The sequence below is a fragment of the Centruroides sculpturatus genome, unplaced genomic scaffold (assembly GCF_000671375.1).
Source record: "Centruroides sculpturatus isolate CEXI.00-Female unplaced genomic scaffold, Cexi_2.0 scaffold178, whole genome shotgun sequence".
Taxonomy (NCBI): Eukaryota; Metazoa; Arthropoda; class Arachnida; order Scorpiones; family Buthidae; genus Centruroides; species Centruroides sculpturatus.
In genome coordinates, this window is record NW_019384433.1 from 646,955 (window position 1) to 666,019 (window position 19,065).

At 28.6% G+C, this 19,065-nt stretch overlaps 1 protein-coding gene across 2 annotated transcripts in view; it reads left to right on the forward strand.

Annotated features, from left to right (window-relative positions):
* The window catches only part of LOC111619811 (voltage-dependent calcium channel type A subunit alpha-1-like), an 82,513-nt gene that overhangs the window by 43,159 nt on the left and 20,289 nt on the right, over positions 1-19,065 (forward strand). The window contains exon 1 of one of the 2 annotated variants that reach the window (XM_023361630.1): positions 1,830-2,697. The exons of the other annotated variant lie outside the window; for it this stretch is intronic. Within the exon in view, the coding sequence (XP_023217398.1) occupies positions 2,258-2,697 (440 nt within the window). The 5' untranslated portion in view covers positions 1,830-2,257. Of the gene's footprint in view, positions 1-1,829; positions 2,698-19,065 lie in introns of those variants that run through there. 2 annotated transcript variants of the gene reach the window in all.

The following is a 19,065-nucleotide window of genomic DNA, read 5'->3' on the forward strand; positions in this document are numbered from 1 at the left end:
TTATCCTGTTGCTTTTATAAATGAAGAGTAGATTAGAGCAATTCGTCGGCACACGAACTAGCAAGTTGTCGTATCTGGAATGGGCTCTCAACTGTTTCCATGGTTACCAAAAGCCAATATTGTTTAGAACAAAACTTGAATAATTGCCTTTATCGTGGAGAACGCATTCTCTGCTTCATATCGAGTGTAATATAACGTTTGGCGCAATATGTCGCACAAAACACAACGAAATTACGTAGAGTGAGGAAAGAATACGTCACTCTATTTCCTAGTCCGTCATCAATATACACGTTAGAAATTAAGTAATTAACGAATAAGAGAAACCGACGAACGGATTTTCTCCTAATCGCTTTTCGTTATGAAAGGATAAAGGGCTCGGATTTTTGTCGCTTCAATAACAAATTATTCATCCCTTTAATTATCATAATTTGTGTTATATGCTTAACTCTACCTTGCTGAAATTCCTATCATGAACATGATACATTATTACACGTGTGACGGCTTGTTTACCATCTCTTTAATTATCCGGATAGGAAGAAAATAATTTATTGTTCGGGCCTGTGGAAAATGAGATTAAGGAGACTCGACACGGTACAAATTCTGTACAGAATAATCACAAAACACTTAAAAAAATGAGGAAGATAGTTTATTGTTCATCTGTAACGTCACCAATTCTTCTTTTGATAGCGTCACTGTTGATGTTAGACGTAGCGACGTCATTTCTGTATCAGTTAACACGTAATATATTTCACGTTCGTGCTTCGGAAAGAAATACAGATCGACATTTTACTGCTATATAAAATATGGATAAAAGTAAAGTTTTTTCAATAAAATTAGAGAAAATCTCAATTTGATTGAATTTACTTAACGAATTATTTATTTTTAATTAATAAATTTAATAATTTCGTAGGAACGAATGTTCTAGCGCTTTAGACTGGTGCATTTTGTGTTACATAACGTGATAATATAGTTAACATTTTTATGATTGTGATAGATGAGTTTTGTCATGTGATCCCGTAACCTATCACGTGGATCGGCTAAGATACGTCATTTCCGACGAGACACGATTTGACAAATCAAAATCACCCTCAAACAATCGGAGTTCACGTCATTAGTTTTATTTATCATTCATTTAAAATTGAAAACTATTTTTTTGGGCAAATTTTAGATTTCATTTCGTTCAAAAAACGCGAATAATTCAAAGAAGAAACTAAAAAAATAAATTTGTTTCGTGTAAACTTTATTGTTTTATTTCATAGCAAATATTGCCTTTTGGGGTTGTTGGCGATGTTTTGAGACGAAACAAGTCAAGTATTTTATTGTTTATTGTGCATTTAACCGAAAGAATACAAAAGTCAAGTCAATGTAACTTGCTATTTCAGATGCACTTTAAGTTTTCCTTGTCTATGAAAAATTGAAGGCTTAAATTATCTAGGAAATCAAGGATTAAATTAGGACAGTAGGAATTGAAGAATTAATAAGATTTATAGGCTGTTGGAGAAATTTAGAAGAATGTATAAGGTCTGAGAAAGTATTAGGATGTCAGGATGTCCTACAAACGTTAAAGAAATTAAATGGATCTCTGGGGTATGAGAAGGAATTAGGAGTGTGTAAAAAGTGCTAGAAATACCCAGAAAGATCTTTAGAGCTTTGAAAAAAGCGGAGGGATCTCCAGGAATATAAGAATTAGGAGGGCATGTAAAATGCTGGAAATATTTATAAGAATATTCTGAGCTTTAATGAAAATAAAGTGTTGGAAGGAATCAGAAGGATCTTTAAAGGTCTGAAGAAAGTAGAAAAGTGTGTAGGTATTCTGAAAGGAATTAGAGTTTAAGATATATGACTCCTCTTTTTGCTTCTCTAAAGTATAAAGAATATTCGTATAAACCCTCATATAAACCCATAATTTTTCCTCGGCACTCTTTATGCTTCTCTTTAGAGAGGTACCAGGAGTGCCGAGTGAAAAATAGAAAAGTTTATGTGGGTACCGAAAAGAATTAGAGGGTCTGCAGGGGTGCTGGAAAGATCATTATGAGGTGACAGAGACGAGTGTTACGAATTCGAGGTAGTGAGAAGCAAAGGGTAGAGAGTGCCAACCACGCCCCAACACCGGATTGGTTTACCTATCGGTTGCCATGAGAACGGAGTGGAGAGGGTGTGCGAGCGAGTCAGTGGGAAATCGAGATTGAAGAATGTAGAGAGATGTCATTCCCGCTCTTTTACAGGATAATGTGCAAATCGTAAGTCCCGAATCGACATGCTTCCAGTGCGATCTTATAGTGTCCGCGTTAAGAAAAGAAATAAGGAAACAGAGGCAGCCTTTCGTCGCAGCCTTCAGAGGCGAAGAGCAGGCTCCACCGTTGGAGTGGATACAATTGCTAATGGTAGAAGAGTGCGAACCACCTGTAGCACTTTAACTGTGCAAGCACCCGTCGAAAGATGTCGAAGCGGCTCAATCAGCAGCGCCAAATCTGCTCCAGAAAGAAGGCTCAGCGGTGGAAGCGGTGGCAAAGGATGGCTCACCCCTTCGCCAAGATCCTCTGTAGCCTTCGGAGATAGCTTGCGCTTGGACGTTTTGCGCCGAACTTCGGGAAGCTCCTCGAGCAGCAAAGCTCCCGAATTACCCACCGTACACTCAGTAGAAGACCTGACAGCAGAGACTGTCGAAAAAACCGAAAACGAGCTTGAGAAAGAAAGGTAAGTTCGACTCTGTTGCACCCTCTCGACTTTACTCTTCGACTTATGCAACATTCTACTTCATGGTTACAAGTTTTAGGTAGAAGTAAAAGTCTTTCTTTTTCTTCCTCTCTTTGATTGATGGCATTTTCTAGAATAAAAGTATCGCGTGATCTTCCGGAATTCCTCGAAACGAAAGTTATCTAGATAAGGAGCAGTGGCATCGCCTTAATTCCTTGCTTCCTCTATTAGATTTTCCGAGTCCGTTCTGGATTCTGGAATCTGTCAATCACTTCTACTCCGGAGACATAATTACATTTTTGCTTTGCTTTCGTCTCGAAACTTCATCTTTTCTGACTAATAAAGTTAAAGAAAAAGTTAGGATTTACTCATCTAATAAAAAAATAAATGAAAGAAAAATTTACTTTATATATGTATATTTTTTTTTCTAACATTTTTCTCGTGAATAACGTTTAAAAGTCATTTAATTTAAATAATTTTATTAAAAACTTCATTCTAAAAGCTCGTAGCTTTTAATAGAGAATTGAAAAATAATTATTCATTTTCTCTGATTTTAGATAAGTTATGCTTGTCACTCGAAGGATTTTCTTCATTATGTCATGTGACCGAGTAAATTTATGTTCTACAAGTCACGTGATTTCGTGTGGAATTTAACATACACATCACGTCATCTTTACGGAAACAAAAATATAATTCCAACGCTCACACAAGTGACATTACGTACGATATTTTTATTCATCGTCAATCATCAATCAATTTTTCATCTCACGTTCCATTTTCTTTTGTTATAGAGAATCTCGATTAACATTTAGTTTTGTTTTTTTTTTAAATTTCAGTATTGTAGAACCCTTTCAAAGAACAAAACTCATAAAATTTAGGCGCTTGGAGGAATTAATAGAGTCTATAGGTTACTGGAAGGAAATTAGAGGGTCTATAGGATGTAGGAAAGCATTAAAAGAGTCTATATAGTACGAATAAAATGTAAAGAGTCTCCAGAGATATGAGAAGTTAGATTTTACATTTTCGCATATTGCATTTCATAAACTTTAGATGCTTAAAAGAATTAATAGTATCTTCAGGAGCGAATTAGAAGGGTCTTAAGCATACAAAAATAATTAAAATAGTCTTAGAGGGGTAAAGAAATCAATAAAATCTTCAGGGATGTGAGAAGAAATTAGAAATTACGTCAAATTTTAATATTATATATCAAACTTTCCCAAGTTTTTCGGGCTATTTAAGTAGTTTCGAGAAGTTCGCTTCGAAGTTTGTTACGTGGTCGGCATCAATATTTAAAGAAAGATTTCGCGTTACATCTGTTAAAGGAATTATTTAAAAAATGGATTTCCAAGAATGCAATAAAGAATAGAAAATGGATGTAATTCGGAATTGTGATGCACTACTATACGTCTATTGCACATTGCTGCATGTTATTGAGAATTACAGCTCTTGTGTAGCTCTGAAAGATTTCTAATCATAACTCTAAGGTTAGATATCAGAGAATGAGTGGTAAATGTTTTATTCCTTTAAACTTACTCTTTTTTATGCACATTTTTATAGTACGTTTCATTATTAAACACGATTCATTACCATAAACGAGTTATCATAGGTCCTATACGAAGAAGCTTGAGAAAAAATCCAAAAATTTTCAGTTCTTATCTTAAATTCTGAATATTTAAACTTTTTAAAAGAATATAATCTTTATCTTTCGTTACATCTTATCAAAAAGATCCTTGTTTTAATTTTTCCCTTAGGCTGCTTTTGTTAAAAAAAAGTAAAAAGTTTCTTCCGTTCTGTAGAGAATACATCTTAATCCAATGCGAATAATTCTTTTCTACTTGATATTTGGAAGGACTTACTTCCAAATAGAGACCAATAAAGAAAAGAGTTTGGTTTTAAGCCACAGAAAAGAATTTTATATGGATTATCTCAAATCCTTTGCGTTTATTCCATATTTAGATGTATCTCACCACAAAGAAGTTTGCTAAAAAATGCGTTATAAACATAAAAAAATACTATTTTTATTTATATTTATACTTATATCAATCGATATATTACGTATTTTACACTTTCACATTTACTAAAATAAGATTTTTCAAAGGAAATTTATTTTGTAGAGCAGAAACGAGACAAAACAAATGAGTGAAAGAACAACGCACGTCTGAATAATTCGAGAATTCTTAATAATTTTCACTTATGAATTAAAAAAAGACGCTCGAAAAGAAGCGAAGAAACGAAAAATAAAGAATATAAACGAAGGAATTTATATGAGAAACGCTCCCGGGCTTCTTTTTCGCATTCTTTTCCTTTTACCTAAGATTCTCACGTGACTATTGCAGTTATTTGAAAATAAAGAAGCCAAACTCTACTTCGGTTAATTAGTGTTCGTGTGCATGCATTTATAAATTGCATTTTGCTAAGCGTGTTCTATTCGTAAGAGGGAAGAGAGCGGTTTTGCTGTTTCTGCTTTTCCTTTTCCTTCTCCTCTTCATCCTCCTCCTCCTCCTCCTCCTCATCCTCCTCTTTTCCCTTCATAACCTTAATTATCATTCGATTCGTTTTAAGTTGAATGAGAAGTTTATTCATTTCTGTCTTATTTCACATCTCTGCTTTCATTTGTCTGTATCTGTTCTTCGATTTTTTTTCTTTTTTTCTTCTTAAAACACAATTTGTTCCGCTTCTCTGATGAAAACCTTTCTCTCATAAAATTAGTTTCAAATTATTTTTTCAGTAATTGATTATTATGACAAAGCAAAAAATAAAGCTAGAAAGATGAAGAAGTTGGTCAATTTTTATTTAAAAAAATAACGTTTAATGAAGACTTACAGAAGAAAAAATATTTTTACTTCTTACTTTTCAAATCTTTCGTCGCATTACTTTTTGTAAATAAGTGATTTATATATAGCTATACTTTAGAAATAAAGTGGAACGGGAGGATATACAAACTCTTATAATTTTATTTGGAACGTGTGGAAAGAATAAACGTCAAAAATTCCCAATCGACGTTGTCAAAGTCGGTTGTCCCGGATACGAGGGGAAGAAATAAAGAAATGCACCTTACAGCATCTTCATTCTGTGGATAGAAGAGAAGATTGTGCACTGCAATTCCCGAAAGTGATTTCCAGCGTAGTTTGATGTCCCAGTCTCTTAGAAACCGCTATCAGTTGTCATCATTCGGAAGAGGATACAGCTCTTCCTATATAGAATTACAAACTCTCATAGATAAAAGATGGTGAACACAAGACTTCCGATATACACATAAAAGGATATAAGTCTTCTATATTTGGCAAATGGAAATAAGACTTGTTAAACTTTTATAAAATTATATATGCCCCCGTAAATCATACTTTCCTGTCTTATTACGCAATATTGCAGTCAAGTTGCCTTTTGAGAAATGTGTATTTTATTATATGAATTTTTCATTGAGGTTTGTCGGAAGCTATAACCAGTGAAAAATCTAACAAATCTATATATCTGTAAGAGGAAATAAGGCTTTTCCTGTAGACTATAAAAAAAGAACAGATATTCTTTTATCTTTCTATAAAACTTAAAAAAAACTGTCGATATATCAGGAAGAGGAAACAAGAATTCTATTAAATATATAAAAATATAAGTCTTGTTATTTTGAAATTGTCTTCTACGTTCCTGTATATTTGTGGAGTTGTTCCTTCTCCATAATTTATTAAGAAAAGGAAATAAGGCTTTTTAAATGTGTAGGTAGAAGTAGTTCAAGATAACGTGGATATATATTGATATGTATATACGGAAAGAATGTATATCTTTTATAAAATAGAATCACAAAGGAGAGCTTTATATATAAAACATATATTTTTCTTAATGTTTTTATTTGTAAAAATAAGCAGCAAATAAATAAGAAAAGCCTTTGCTTACTCAAGAATTAAGCTTTTTGAAAGGAATTGGCTTAAATTAATTTATATTTATCTTCAAAAAGTTTTAATGGAACCAAAATTTATCACATAAAAGCTGAAAGAAAGTTGAAAGTGAATGAATACTTGGAAAAGAAGAGTTCGGGAGTAGAGAAAAGAGATTTTCTAATTAAATTGCTCCAATACAATTGGCTTCCTAATTGGCATTCATTCTATCGGATTAAGATACTTCTCGATATTTAATTATTCTTAATATGATTAACTCCTTTCGATCCGATTTGTTTCATTTTCTTATCCTTATTCCGTCTTTCTCGTTATGCAAGAAAAATGCATCATCTCCTAAAAGGCAACTGAGACAACAGGTGGAAGGTCATAATTATCGTCATGGTAACATTCGACGGTTCCCATTATATGAAAAGGTTGCAACGCATAGCAATATCTGCACGCATGAATAACCTACGTAGCTATTTTTCTTCGCTCCGTGAAGTAAAATTAAATTACTAGTAAAGCTTTCTGTTTTGCTACAGTAGAATTACAGTATATTCCTTCTCCCCCTGTAAATCGTACTTTCCTGCCTCGCTATAGAATATTGCAGTGAAACCACCTTTCTGAGACTTGTACATTTTATGTCTTTGTCATTGAAATTTAGTGGATATATGTATATTATCATATTGTATATACAATCATAATGCCATTATTATTATTATATTTTCTCTCTTCGAAACTGTACGTGTCGCAGTATAATAGCGATACACTAAAGATACAATCGAAGGATGAGATTCTAAAATAATATAAAGATTAATTACAATTTACTGAATTTACCAACTGGTAGAACGCGGTCTTCTGAGGTCTTGAAGTGTATTTATACATAATACCACAACACTTTGACGCTCTTTAATGTGGTACTAAAAAATCTGCAGAAACATTGTGATGTATTGAGATTGAGCGAAATTCCAATGTTTAAATTTCCAACAATTTTATTTAATAGTGTTTCTTTATAATATTTATATATTAAGTAGTTATTTTCATTTGCATTCTACTTATTTATACAATAAAAAAATAAAGCAGACTTATTTCATGCTTTAAACTCATAAATTCTCTACTCTAAATTTATTTACTATGTTAATATCAGTATAATTTATTATTCATATAAAATAACGATGTCACAATCCACTTGTGATAAAATTATAGCAACAAAAACGATTGTTTCTATGTTAATAACCGTAAAAAAATACTGTTAATGTAATAAAAGTTGTATTAGCTTTATCTTTCTAATGTCACTTCTGTAATAAAGTTAAAAATGTATATTGACATAATTATATTTCTCATCATGTAAATTATTTTGTACACTTTTCAAATTTCAGAATAATTCTTAACCATAAAAAATACATTTATATGTTAAGAAAAATTAGTTAGATGATGATAATATTGTAAAACAGGCACACAGATACTGTGTTACTATGGTAATGACGGCTTTTATAATTTAATGTTTTATCATAAAATTCTTTAGTTATAGTACAATAATTAAATAAAGCTTTATTTGTGATTTGACTAAGTTTTCTTTTAGTTTTATGTTCATGTTTATAGCTTTATCATTTGAATAAAATCTCAATATGGCAGATAGATTAAAGAAGTTATGCTGCTATAATAATAAGGAGTACTATAATTTAATTTTTATCAGCAAATTACAATACTGTAATTTAAAAAAAGCTTTGTTACTATTTGATTATGCTTTTATTCAGTTTTCTATACTTTAGAAAAGAATCATGGTGGCATTAATCATTAATAACCTGACACAGCATTAATATTATGTAGTAGATGTACTAAGAAGTTATTCACAATAACAAGGAATGTTATAATTTAATTTTTTATCATAAAATTCCTAAATTAAAGAACAATAGTTTAAATAAAAAGCTTTGTTTTTGTTTCTCTTCGGGTTTCTCTTCACATTTAGAGTTTTATCATTTAAAAATGGGAACAAGAATAACAAATTTTATTAATATGATATAGCAGGTAGCAGGTTAACAACAAATATTAAAATTTAATTTTATTATTAAAAAATTATTAAATTACCAAAAGTAATTTCAGAAAGTTCATTTATTATTTGTGTTTCTCTTCAACTTTTTATACTCCAGAAACAGCAATCATGGGTCATAAATAGTCTGATACAGTACTAATATTATATAGAAGATACATAATACGCTACTACACTAATAAAGGCTATTACAATTTAATTTTTTATGATAAATTTGTAAATTTCAGAACAATATATCAAGAAAACTTCATTTATTATTTGATTGTATTTCTCCTGAAGTTTCCTATACTCTAGAAATAACAGCCATAGTTTCATCAGCCACTAATAACCTGATACAGCGGGTGGTAGAAACAGCAATTACGAAGAGTCTGAATCAATTTTCTTCTTTCAATTCCATCTTGACTTTCTGTCGATGTTTGCCAGTCAATCATTTCTTCCATATTGAAATGGGGTGAGGCAGATGATGAATGGAAACATGTCTTACTTCATCAACTCGGAAGAACCTGGAGGAATTACACACTGCAAGTTAAATTAGACAAATCTAGAATTTTATGCAATATAAAATAAACATTTTTGATTACAAAACACCTTGATAATATTACTTTTATGTGCAAATTTCGGATGAAATTTTAATTTAAAATGAAAGCACTGAAAGAGAGAGAGAGAGAGGAAAGTGGTAAAAGAATTTTTTAAAGTAGCTATAAAGTAAATAAAAGTATTTTAATGCGAATTTTTCTTTTATGAAATGTATTTTTGATACTAATTTTAAGAAGAAAAATAATTAATTTTTTGTTTATTTTTTTCTATTTAATTGTAAAAAAAGGGAAGTAAAAATAGGGTATCGAATGCCGAAGCTGTTCGTAGGAAAAAAGCAAAAATGAAAGGAATTCGCAACGTCGGAATCTTTACGAGATAATTACTACATTTGTAAATGATAATTACGAGTTAAATGAATCATTATGCTTTAATTTTTGTCTGCATTAAATATAATTTTATCTTCGTCGTACATGTAATAACATTTATGAACTACATTTTAACATGTAACAGTACATTAATGGATATTTTTTATTTTTTATTTTTGCGTGTTTTCACTAAAGAATTCAATTGTAAAATTGCGAAAAACGTAAATATGTTAAACTAATTAATTTAAATTTGAATAATAATTAAAATTTTTTAAAAATTTAATTATAAAAACAAGTTATACATTTTTGTATTANATACATTTTTTATTTAAAAAATGGTGCTATTATATTATATATAATTTAATTTTTAATACAAAAATGTATTTAAAAATTAAGCAAATATATTATAAAATCGAAAATATATTTTAATAATTTATAATTTAACTTGTAAACAGTTTAGCGTTTAATTTTAAGAGGAATATTTTATAATTTTCCAAATTTTTTCGTTTAGATATAACCTTAAAAATTATATATTTAATTTAAAATTATAAATCTTTAATAATTTTATTTAAAATATAATACTTTTGGACATATATTTAATAGAAATTAATAAGGAAAATGTCAAGAGAATCGTTATTCATTTCAGGAAACAAAGAGTTTAGCCATTTTCCTTAATTGAGATGCTAAACAAAGTAATATTCATTTTCTTAAATCAATGGAAACAAGTGGAATAGGTTACAAATAAACTAATAGAAACCTTCATTAAGTAACAAATTTGCAACAAGTGGAAACAGATTGGTAGGAAACAAGATTTTAATATACTTAGTCATCTGTTAAATCCAATCTTCCTTTCATTGTGTTGTATATAATATGCTTCATAAATATTTAAATATTTTCGCAGTTTTGTTAAATTATTTTTTAAAAAAATTACTGCTGTAATATTCGATTTTTTAAAATTAAATATTTGATATTTGAATTATAATTATTATTATTTATAAAAATAGTTAATTTGTGTGTAAGTATGCGTGCAAGGTCTACACATCTCTCCTTACTTATTACACAATTTTTTCGAAAAAAAATGTTTTATATAATTAAATATTGGCTAAATAAATTTTAAAATGTTTTATTTATAGTGTTATATACGCCTGATTGTAAAAATTTTACTATATATTATTACTCAGCTTCATTTTGTACGAGCATCTATTTTTGACAATTTCTCGATATATTATCGAATATAATTAAAGTTTCTTTGTAAATCGCTTTTATAGTATCTTATTATTAATAATATTTGATCATTTTTGATATAAGTTTGATCATATTCTCGCGAATGGGCTTTAATATTTAAGACGAATAGTTTGTTTACAAGTTGATTCACAGTTTATTCATATCCGATAGATACATGTTTCTATATTAATAAATTCGCCTTAGAAAAAGAGAATTTGAATAATTAAGATCCAAATATCATTCAGAAACCTTTAATTACCAAAATAAATTAAGTTGTATGATATACAACTATAAAATTGCATGAAAATGTCTGCTTTATATGCAGTATGATGCAATTTTTCCATTTTTAATTATTATATCTTGTTATATTGATGGTATTTTGGCGTGTTTTCTTGTGATTCCGAGATTTCTTAATAAATCAGCATAAGAAGAGACGATGCTGGCGTTGCTGGTGAGATAACTTCACTGTTAATTTTGTTATTTATGCAAATTATAAGAATAACATGAAAGTATGACCTAAAGAATCTTGACCCAATTAGGTAATTAAATCTTTTAAAAACATACACTTGGTTGTCTGTACGTAGAATGTTGATAAATGATAGATGTAGTGCTACTACTTCGATGTAAGATTGGTAAATATTGGACGAAAGGATTTTAAAATGTAATATTTAATCGGAATTTTTTAAGATTACAAATTAAATTATTAATTCCGATAAATTTCTAACTAACTGAAACTTTTTTATAAATAATTTTAATTAGTTTTAATTAATTAAAATTGATTTTGAAAGTAATTGATGTTTAAAGTTTATTTTCCAAGAAAATCGCAGCTTTCATAGATTTTTGATTATATTCTCGATCTTCAAGCAGTTTCTATTATATTATATTAACAAAATAATAAAATATAGTTTCATAAATGTATAATTTTGCTATCTTACATGAAAATTTTAGAATTTAAAATGTATTTTCTGATGTAAATGTTCGTCTCGTCACATTGATTCAGTGTTTATATAGTAAAGTTCGTCATTAACGCAGAGTTGTCAAATCAATGGTGACTAAATTTGCATGTAACTATAGATTAAAGACTGTGATGCAGTTCATAGTGGCAAATTTAGAGAGACTTTGACTATAATTAATGAAACTGGTTACTGTACAGCATATGTATGACCCTATATAACACTATACACAAATCCTGTTTGCTTATAGGATACGTTTGATTTTATATAATCTTCAATATATATATCAGATAATGTAAGCTTACACATATTTTCAGAACAGCATTTACTCTTGTAATCTAAACGATAACATATAAGAGGCCCTTTAGCTCCACGAAACTTTAATAAAGTAAGGCCCTAAACTTAAATCCTATTGTGTTTCTCTGTAAGAAAGTCTCTAAATAGAATCTAAATATGTAGAGTTATGTAGTGTCCAGATATACAGTATACTCTATTTTTAACCAATACATCTCCAAATTTATCATTATGAGCTCTATCACAATCTGTAATATTTCAGTAAATATATATATTTGTTTTTCATATAACTTACGTATAGTTCAACATACAGATCTAATATATATACAATTAGCTCTACATAATTCTATTAATATATAGGCCTATGTGTGTGTAGGATATAGGATATTATGTAGAATTATGGAACTTATCGTATTCAAGAAATACGAGTAAAATATATAAGTAATTTTTAAATTTTATTTACAAATTTCAGTCTATTTTTATTAGTTTTCTTTTAAAAATCTATATATTTTTGTAATAAATGCTGAAATAAAAAGAAAAAGAAAAATCTCATTTTGCGACACAATTTTTCTTAATTTAAAAGTACTATAGTTCCTAAAGCGTGCGTGACCTTCAGACATACAGACAAATTAATCAAGAAGAAAAGGAGATTCAATGAATTCTCGAGTTCCATACTTATAATTACGTAATGTTTCCACCGGAAACACGTACGACTAAAAACTTTTTCGATCTTCTTACAAATATTGTTAGTAATTTATATTTTAACATATGAAATTGAGATTTTAAGAAGACAATATAATTAATATTTTTATGGAACTTGAAGATTCATTATTAAAATGCACATTTTTAAGGTAAAAATTAAGAAAAAATTTATACGTATGGAGAAAGTTCTTAAGCACTAATTAATTTCGTGACTCTTATAATATCAATAAGTAAAATTTAATATAAAGTGTTTTCCATTGTGAACTTTTAAGTTTGAGGGCCCAAATCGAGCGTTTATTTTTGCTTTCAGGATAATCCTCTTCTGTGAAAACGCACATTTTCAAGAGCAATTTTCGAAAATATAATTGATATTTTAATCATTTATTAAAACAAAACTTAAAAATTATATTTTTTTTGTATATGAAAATAATGAATTTACTTTAGAATAAAAATAAAAATGCTATTGAAGCGACTTTAATATAAATTAAGTACATTTAAAAGCGTTGTGATGTTTTTATAAGATAAATATAATATTATTATTAAGTGATTTTTAAAGTAAACTAATTATTATTTTTAATAATCGATCCTTCGCTTCGCTTACATAAAGCTTGGTTATTGAAAATTTATGAAAATATCTAAAGCTCTCATCTAATAAAATCCGCAGAAAAAATGTTTATAGAAGTATTTATTAATCTTTACAACTCAGTAACCTTTCAAATTTTCTTAAGAAAATACGCATTTTATTATCTTTTTTTTAAAAAATATTTCTTTGAAAGAAAATACTTTTCATTCTTCTCAGAACAGATGTCGATTCTCATCTTTTCCCTTTTCTCAATATTACCACAATCTTAATCCTTTCATCTCTTCAAATCTTTCCTTTCTTCTCAACACCATTTCTTCTCATAAATATTGCATTAACTATCGTTTCTCTTCGGATCGTAACGCAATTAATTCTACTAAAACTGTTACTAAAGTTGTAATACTGTGATACAATAATTAGTCTATAATTCTTCTTGATTTATATCTTTATTTTTGCGATATATGATCTTTGTATCGCGTGTGTCGGTACATTTCATCTTTTAAATTATTAATACAAGTGTATAGTTACATATGAACCTACATGACTCTATATAATTCCCATGTATGGCTTTGTATCTCACTTACATAACTGTAGAATCTGTATTTAGTCTTTCACGTATGCGACATACCTACAACTTAGAGTTTACATATGCTTTATACATACAGTACAGTATACAGATTCACACTACTTTACATTAATATAACTCAGTATGTATAGATATATGTACACATATATGGCCGTGCATACAGCATGCATAATTCTACATTTACTGTATGTATCAATATTATATAGATGCTGGTATGTTCTAATTTATATTACACATAAATATGTATGTAAATTTTATAATCTGATTGTAACTATTGTAGCTACTGATTCTGTTATAGCGCAGTTACTATTATTGCTGCTGATCCTGTTAGAAGTAATGTTACTATTTCTACCGCTGATCCTGTTATAGTTACTGTTAAAATTACTGCTGCTGATCCTATTACAGCTACTATATTGCTGCCACTATCCTGTTAGAGTTACTGCTATTGATCCTGTTACTGCTACTGCGTTTAAATATATTTATGTGCATACGTAAGTTACGAGCAAATACTTACATGCATTAGGCCTACTTGTATATATACTTAAAAATTGTGTAAATAATTATACATAACTAATTTGTTGATTTGTTTTTATAAATTATTATAAGCATAGCTTTTAAGTATTAAGATAAGATACATATGTATAACATAGATCAATTTCCTAAATAATAAATGATCGGTTGTTTGGAGCGCTTGCATGCAAACCAATATTCAATTGTTTTTTACGTTTATCGTATTTAGGTTAATAAACTTCCGACTGCTATTATCTGAAAATTTCAAATAGACAGAGTTGATGTATAACAATATTTATATACAGTATATATTTATCAATTATCGATCTGAAAACATGTTTTTCTATGGATTTCCTCGCGTGATATCGTTAAATTTTGACATTTAAAAATTAATATATCAAATTTTTATATATTTATAAATAAATTTAATAGAAAAAATGCTGTAAATTTATAAATTTTGACCAAAAAAACATTTAAAAAAGAAAAAAAAAATTAGTTTACTCGAGTATTCTGAATAGTTTATGTTTCACTCAAGAGATGTCGCCAGGAGTAATTTTGTTTTCTAACATACAGTATTTATTTTGGAAAATTTTAATAATTTAAACAAAATTAATTTTTTTTACTTTAGTTTATGAGAATAAAAAATGACTTTTGAGATTTTATTTTTATTTACAAAAGAATCAGCTAGTAGACGATCGAATTTTCTTCAGTTATCAAACGCGTTTCAGTGTCGCCATCTAGTATAACATTTTAGTATTTATAAATATTTAATTTAAACTAATCGATATTTTTCTTATTAATTTTTCTTTATAAATTAAACGTATTATTGTTAAAGTGTTAAATATTTAATTACAGTTACATAATATAAATTATAATTATAATTATAATTATTATTATTAATTAAATAATTTATTATCTATTTCTTTTATTATTATTATTATTATCATTGCATGATATAAATACAATTTTAAAATTATTCGTAATTATTTTTTAATTTTTAACTTTATTTTTACATAACGGCTGGCATTTATTAAGTTTTTCTTATTTAACAATATTTAATTTTACATTGTAATTTTTTTAGTATTAATTTAAAATTTAATTATTGATTTTATATAATGTTATTTATTTATTTTTTATTTCGAATTTTTCAATATTTTTGATTAAACTATTTATCCCGGTAGATGGCGCCAAACAAATATCGATTTTATTTTGATTAATAAACGAATTTCGGTTGCTAAGATACGAAAGAATCCATTATTGATGGAAGGGTTGTCAGTTACGTTAAAACAATATTAAATCCTTGTTATTTTTAACAGCCGTTAAATTTAATCCAGTATTAAAATATGGCTTATATTCTATAAAAACGGAGATTTTATTTTAAAAAATCTGATTACGAGCTCGAAAATTGTCACTTATCCAAGAAAACGCCCAATTTTACGATCGTTATCAACTGTGGTTTTCTTTTTGTATGCCACTTGTGGATTAATCTGTAGATCAAATAGCGTTTTTTTCGCGGTTTTTGGGCAGTTTCGAGGGATATTTTTGAAAATATTCTCGAGTTTTTCGGCATATTCGAAGTAGAAATGGTAGTTGCGATGCTAGTTTCTGAAACCCTGATTCTACAGGTGTTTCACACGATAACTGGAACGATCGCTGGATAAGTGTACCATCGACCATAGAGACCAGAACGTACAAAGGGATCGCCACAGCTCCGGGTCAAAAACGAGCGCATGCTCCATGAGCGCATTTACTGCATCTCGCCTTTGCTTTTCTAACTGACTTGCACCGCATCAAGTCCGTTAAGCGCTTTGTACACTGCCTGCCTATGGATATGACATGCGAGTCGGAGGTAAGAGCCCTTGTTATCATACTAGCATCCATTATCTCCCCCCGAGAACGGTCGGGGGTCGAAGGGATCGCAAAACGCTACTTAATGCGTTCGGGAGGGGAAATGCCGCATTTATGACCCCGTTTCGGTGGCCTATTCCTCTAACACGGATCAAGATGGCGGAGAAAATGGAGATGAATTTGGTTTTTGCATAATAAATACAAAATCTCGATTTTCTCCCTCGAGTTTCATCCGTAATTTTTTTCTAGGTTGATTGATGATTTTTTCGGGAAAATATCAAAATTATATATCTTAATTAAGAAAAAAAGATGATATTTGCCATCCGGAAAATCGGGAGAATTAAGTTGATCTCGGATGAACATTCTCGATGGTCTCTCTCGATTGTTGTTCCTCTTCGAAGATCTTTAAATTTTCAGACATTTTCCGAGACGAAATGATAAAAATCAACAAGAGAAAAATTTTTATTTTGTCCTCCATCATCAACTGGCATTTGGTTCTCTTCCAAGAAGAATCGTCTCTTTCCATTTATGACCTTAATATTCCATCTCCTTACTTTTTAAATATAAAAAATAAAAGTTAATAGGTTAATACTGTTGCACGTTTAGGCATCTTGCCCAAAATTTTTCATTTTATTTCAATTTCCTTATTTCTTTCTCTTTTTTTTTCATATTTATAAAGTAAACTTTACACGTTAATTTACATAATTAAATTATTTTTCTTTTATCTTCTACGAATTAATTCATATTGTTTTGTATAAAATATTAATATTTTTTATCGTATAAAAATAAAACTATATAAGTTATATACATTTTTTCCCCTATAATGTTTAAAGCGATATTTTAACCAAAAAAAAGGGAAATTTTGATGCAATTATACGAAGACGAAACTCCATATTTTACAGGAGTATAAATCGTTACAGAGGCCTGCACAGCTAAAGTGCCTAGGGCCACCACGTAAATAAATTTACTCCTGCTTAAAAGAATTATTATTGTAAAAGTATAACTTAAGTTTGAACTATGAAAGCTTAACTTTAATTATAATAGAAATATAAGAATGTGACTTTAATTAAACTGAAAGATGGGGCCCCGTTATGGCACACCAAGTTTGGACTATTATTTTGACCAACTCTAATGTTTTTCCTCTAAGAAATGACTGAGCTAGCGCCTAGAGTCTAGGTCTACGTGATAAATGTTGGTGTTGGTCAAAATAACAGCCCAAACTTGATGGCCAAAAATAATAGCCCTACCTTATATAATTTTAAGTAGAAGTGTAATAAATTTAATTATGTCTAGTGCGAGTTTTCAGAAGTATAACAAGTTAGAGATTAGTTAGAAAATATGAAAATGTGATTTAAAATAAGATTATTTAACATCACAATTAGTGAAAATTGTGTGTAAAGGAAGCTGTGAATATTTAAAAGTGTGATTTCATTTAGAAATATGAAAAGTGTGAAATTAATATTATAAAGTGTGATTTCAGGTATATTTCCAGTTTAAAATTCTAATTAAAACTGCTATTCTAATAATTTAAATTTTAATACAGTAGTCATTGTAAATAATTTAAACTGCAAGAGTTTAAAAAAAAAAGACCATTAAGTAACAAGAAATTACAGGAGTGGACCATAAGAAAAATTAATAATAGATTTAAGATTCAAAATGAAAAGAATAAATAAAAGAAAATTGACAGAATTTTACTTAAGTGATGATTCTNTAAATTACCAAAAGTAATTTCAGAAAGTTCATTTATTATTTGTGTTTCTCTTCAACTTTTTATACTCCAGAAACAGCAATCATGGGTCATAAATAGTCTGATACAGTACTAATATTATATAGAAGATACATAATACGCTACTACACTAATAAAGGCTATTACAATTTAATTTTTTATGATAAATTTGTAAATTTCAGAACAATATATCAAGAAAACTTCATTTATTATTTGATTGTATTTCTCCTGAAGTTTCCTATACTCTAGAAATAACAGCCATAGTTTCATCAGCCACTAATAACCTGATACAGCGGGTGGTAGAAACAGCAATTACGAAGAGTCTGAATCAATTTTCTTCTTTCAATTCCATCTTGACTTTCTGTCGATGTTTGCCAGTCAATCATTTCTTCCATATTGAAATGGGGTGAGGCAGATGATGAATGGAAACATGTCTTACTTCATCAACTCGGAAGAACCTGGAGGAATTACACACTGCAAGTTAAATTAGACAAATCTAGAATTTTATGCAATATAAAATAAACATTTTTGATTACAAAACACCTTGATAATATTACTTTTATGTGCAAATTTCGGATGAAATTTTAATTTAAAATGAAAGCACTGAAAGAGAGAGAGAGAGAGGAAAGTGGTAAAAGAATTTTTTAAAGTAGCTATAAAGTAAATAAAAGTATTTTAATGCGAATTTTTCTTTTATGAAATGTATTTTTGATACTAATTTTAAGAAGAAAAATAATTAATTTTTTGTTTATTTTTTTCTATTTAATTGTAAAAAAAGGGAAGTAAAAATAGGGTATCGAATGCCGAAGCTGTTCGTAGGAAAAAAGCAAAAATGAAAGGAATTCGCAACGTCGGAATCTTTACGAGATAATTACTACATTTGTAAATGATAATTACGAGTTAAATGAATCATTATGCTTTAATTTTTGTCTGCATTAAATATAATTTTATCTTCGTCGTACATGTAATAACATTTATGAACTACATTTTAACATGTAACAGTACATTAATGGATATTTTTTATTTTTTATTTTTGCGTGTTTTCACTAAAGAATTCAATTGTAAAATTGCGAAAAACGTAAATATGTTAAACTAATTAATTTAAGAATTTTTAAATCTGTTTA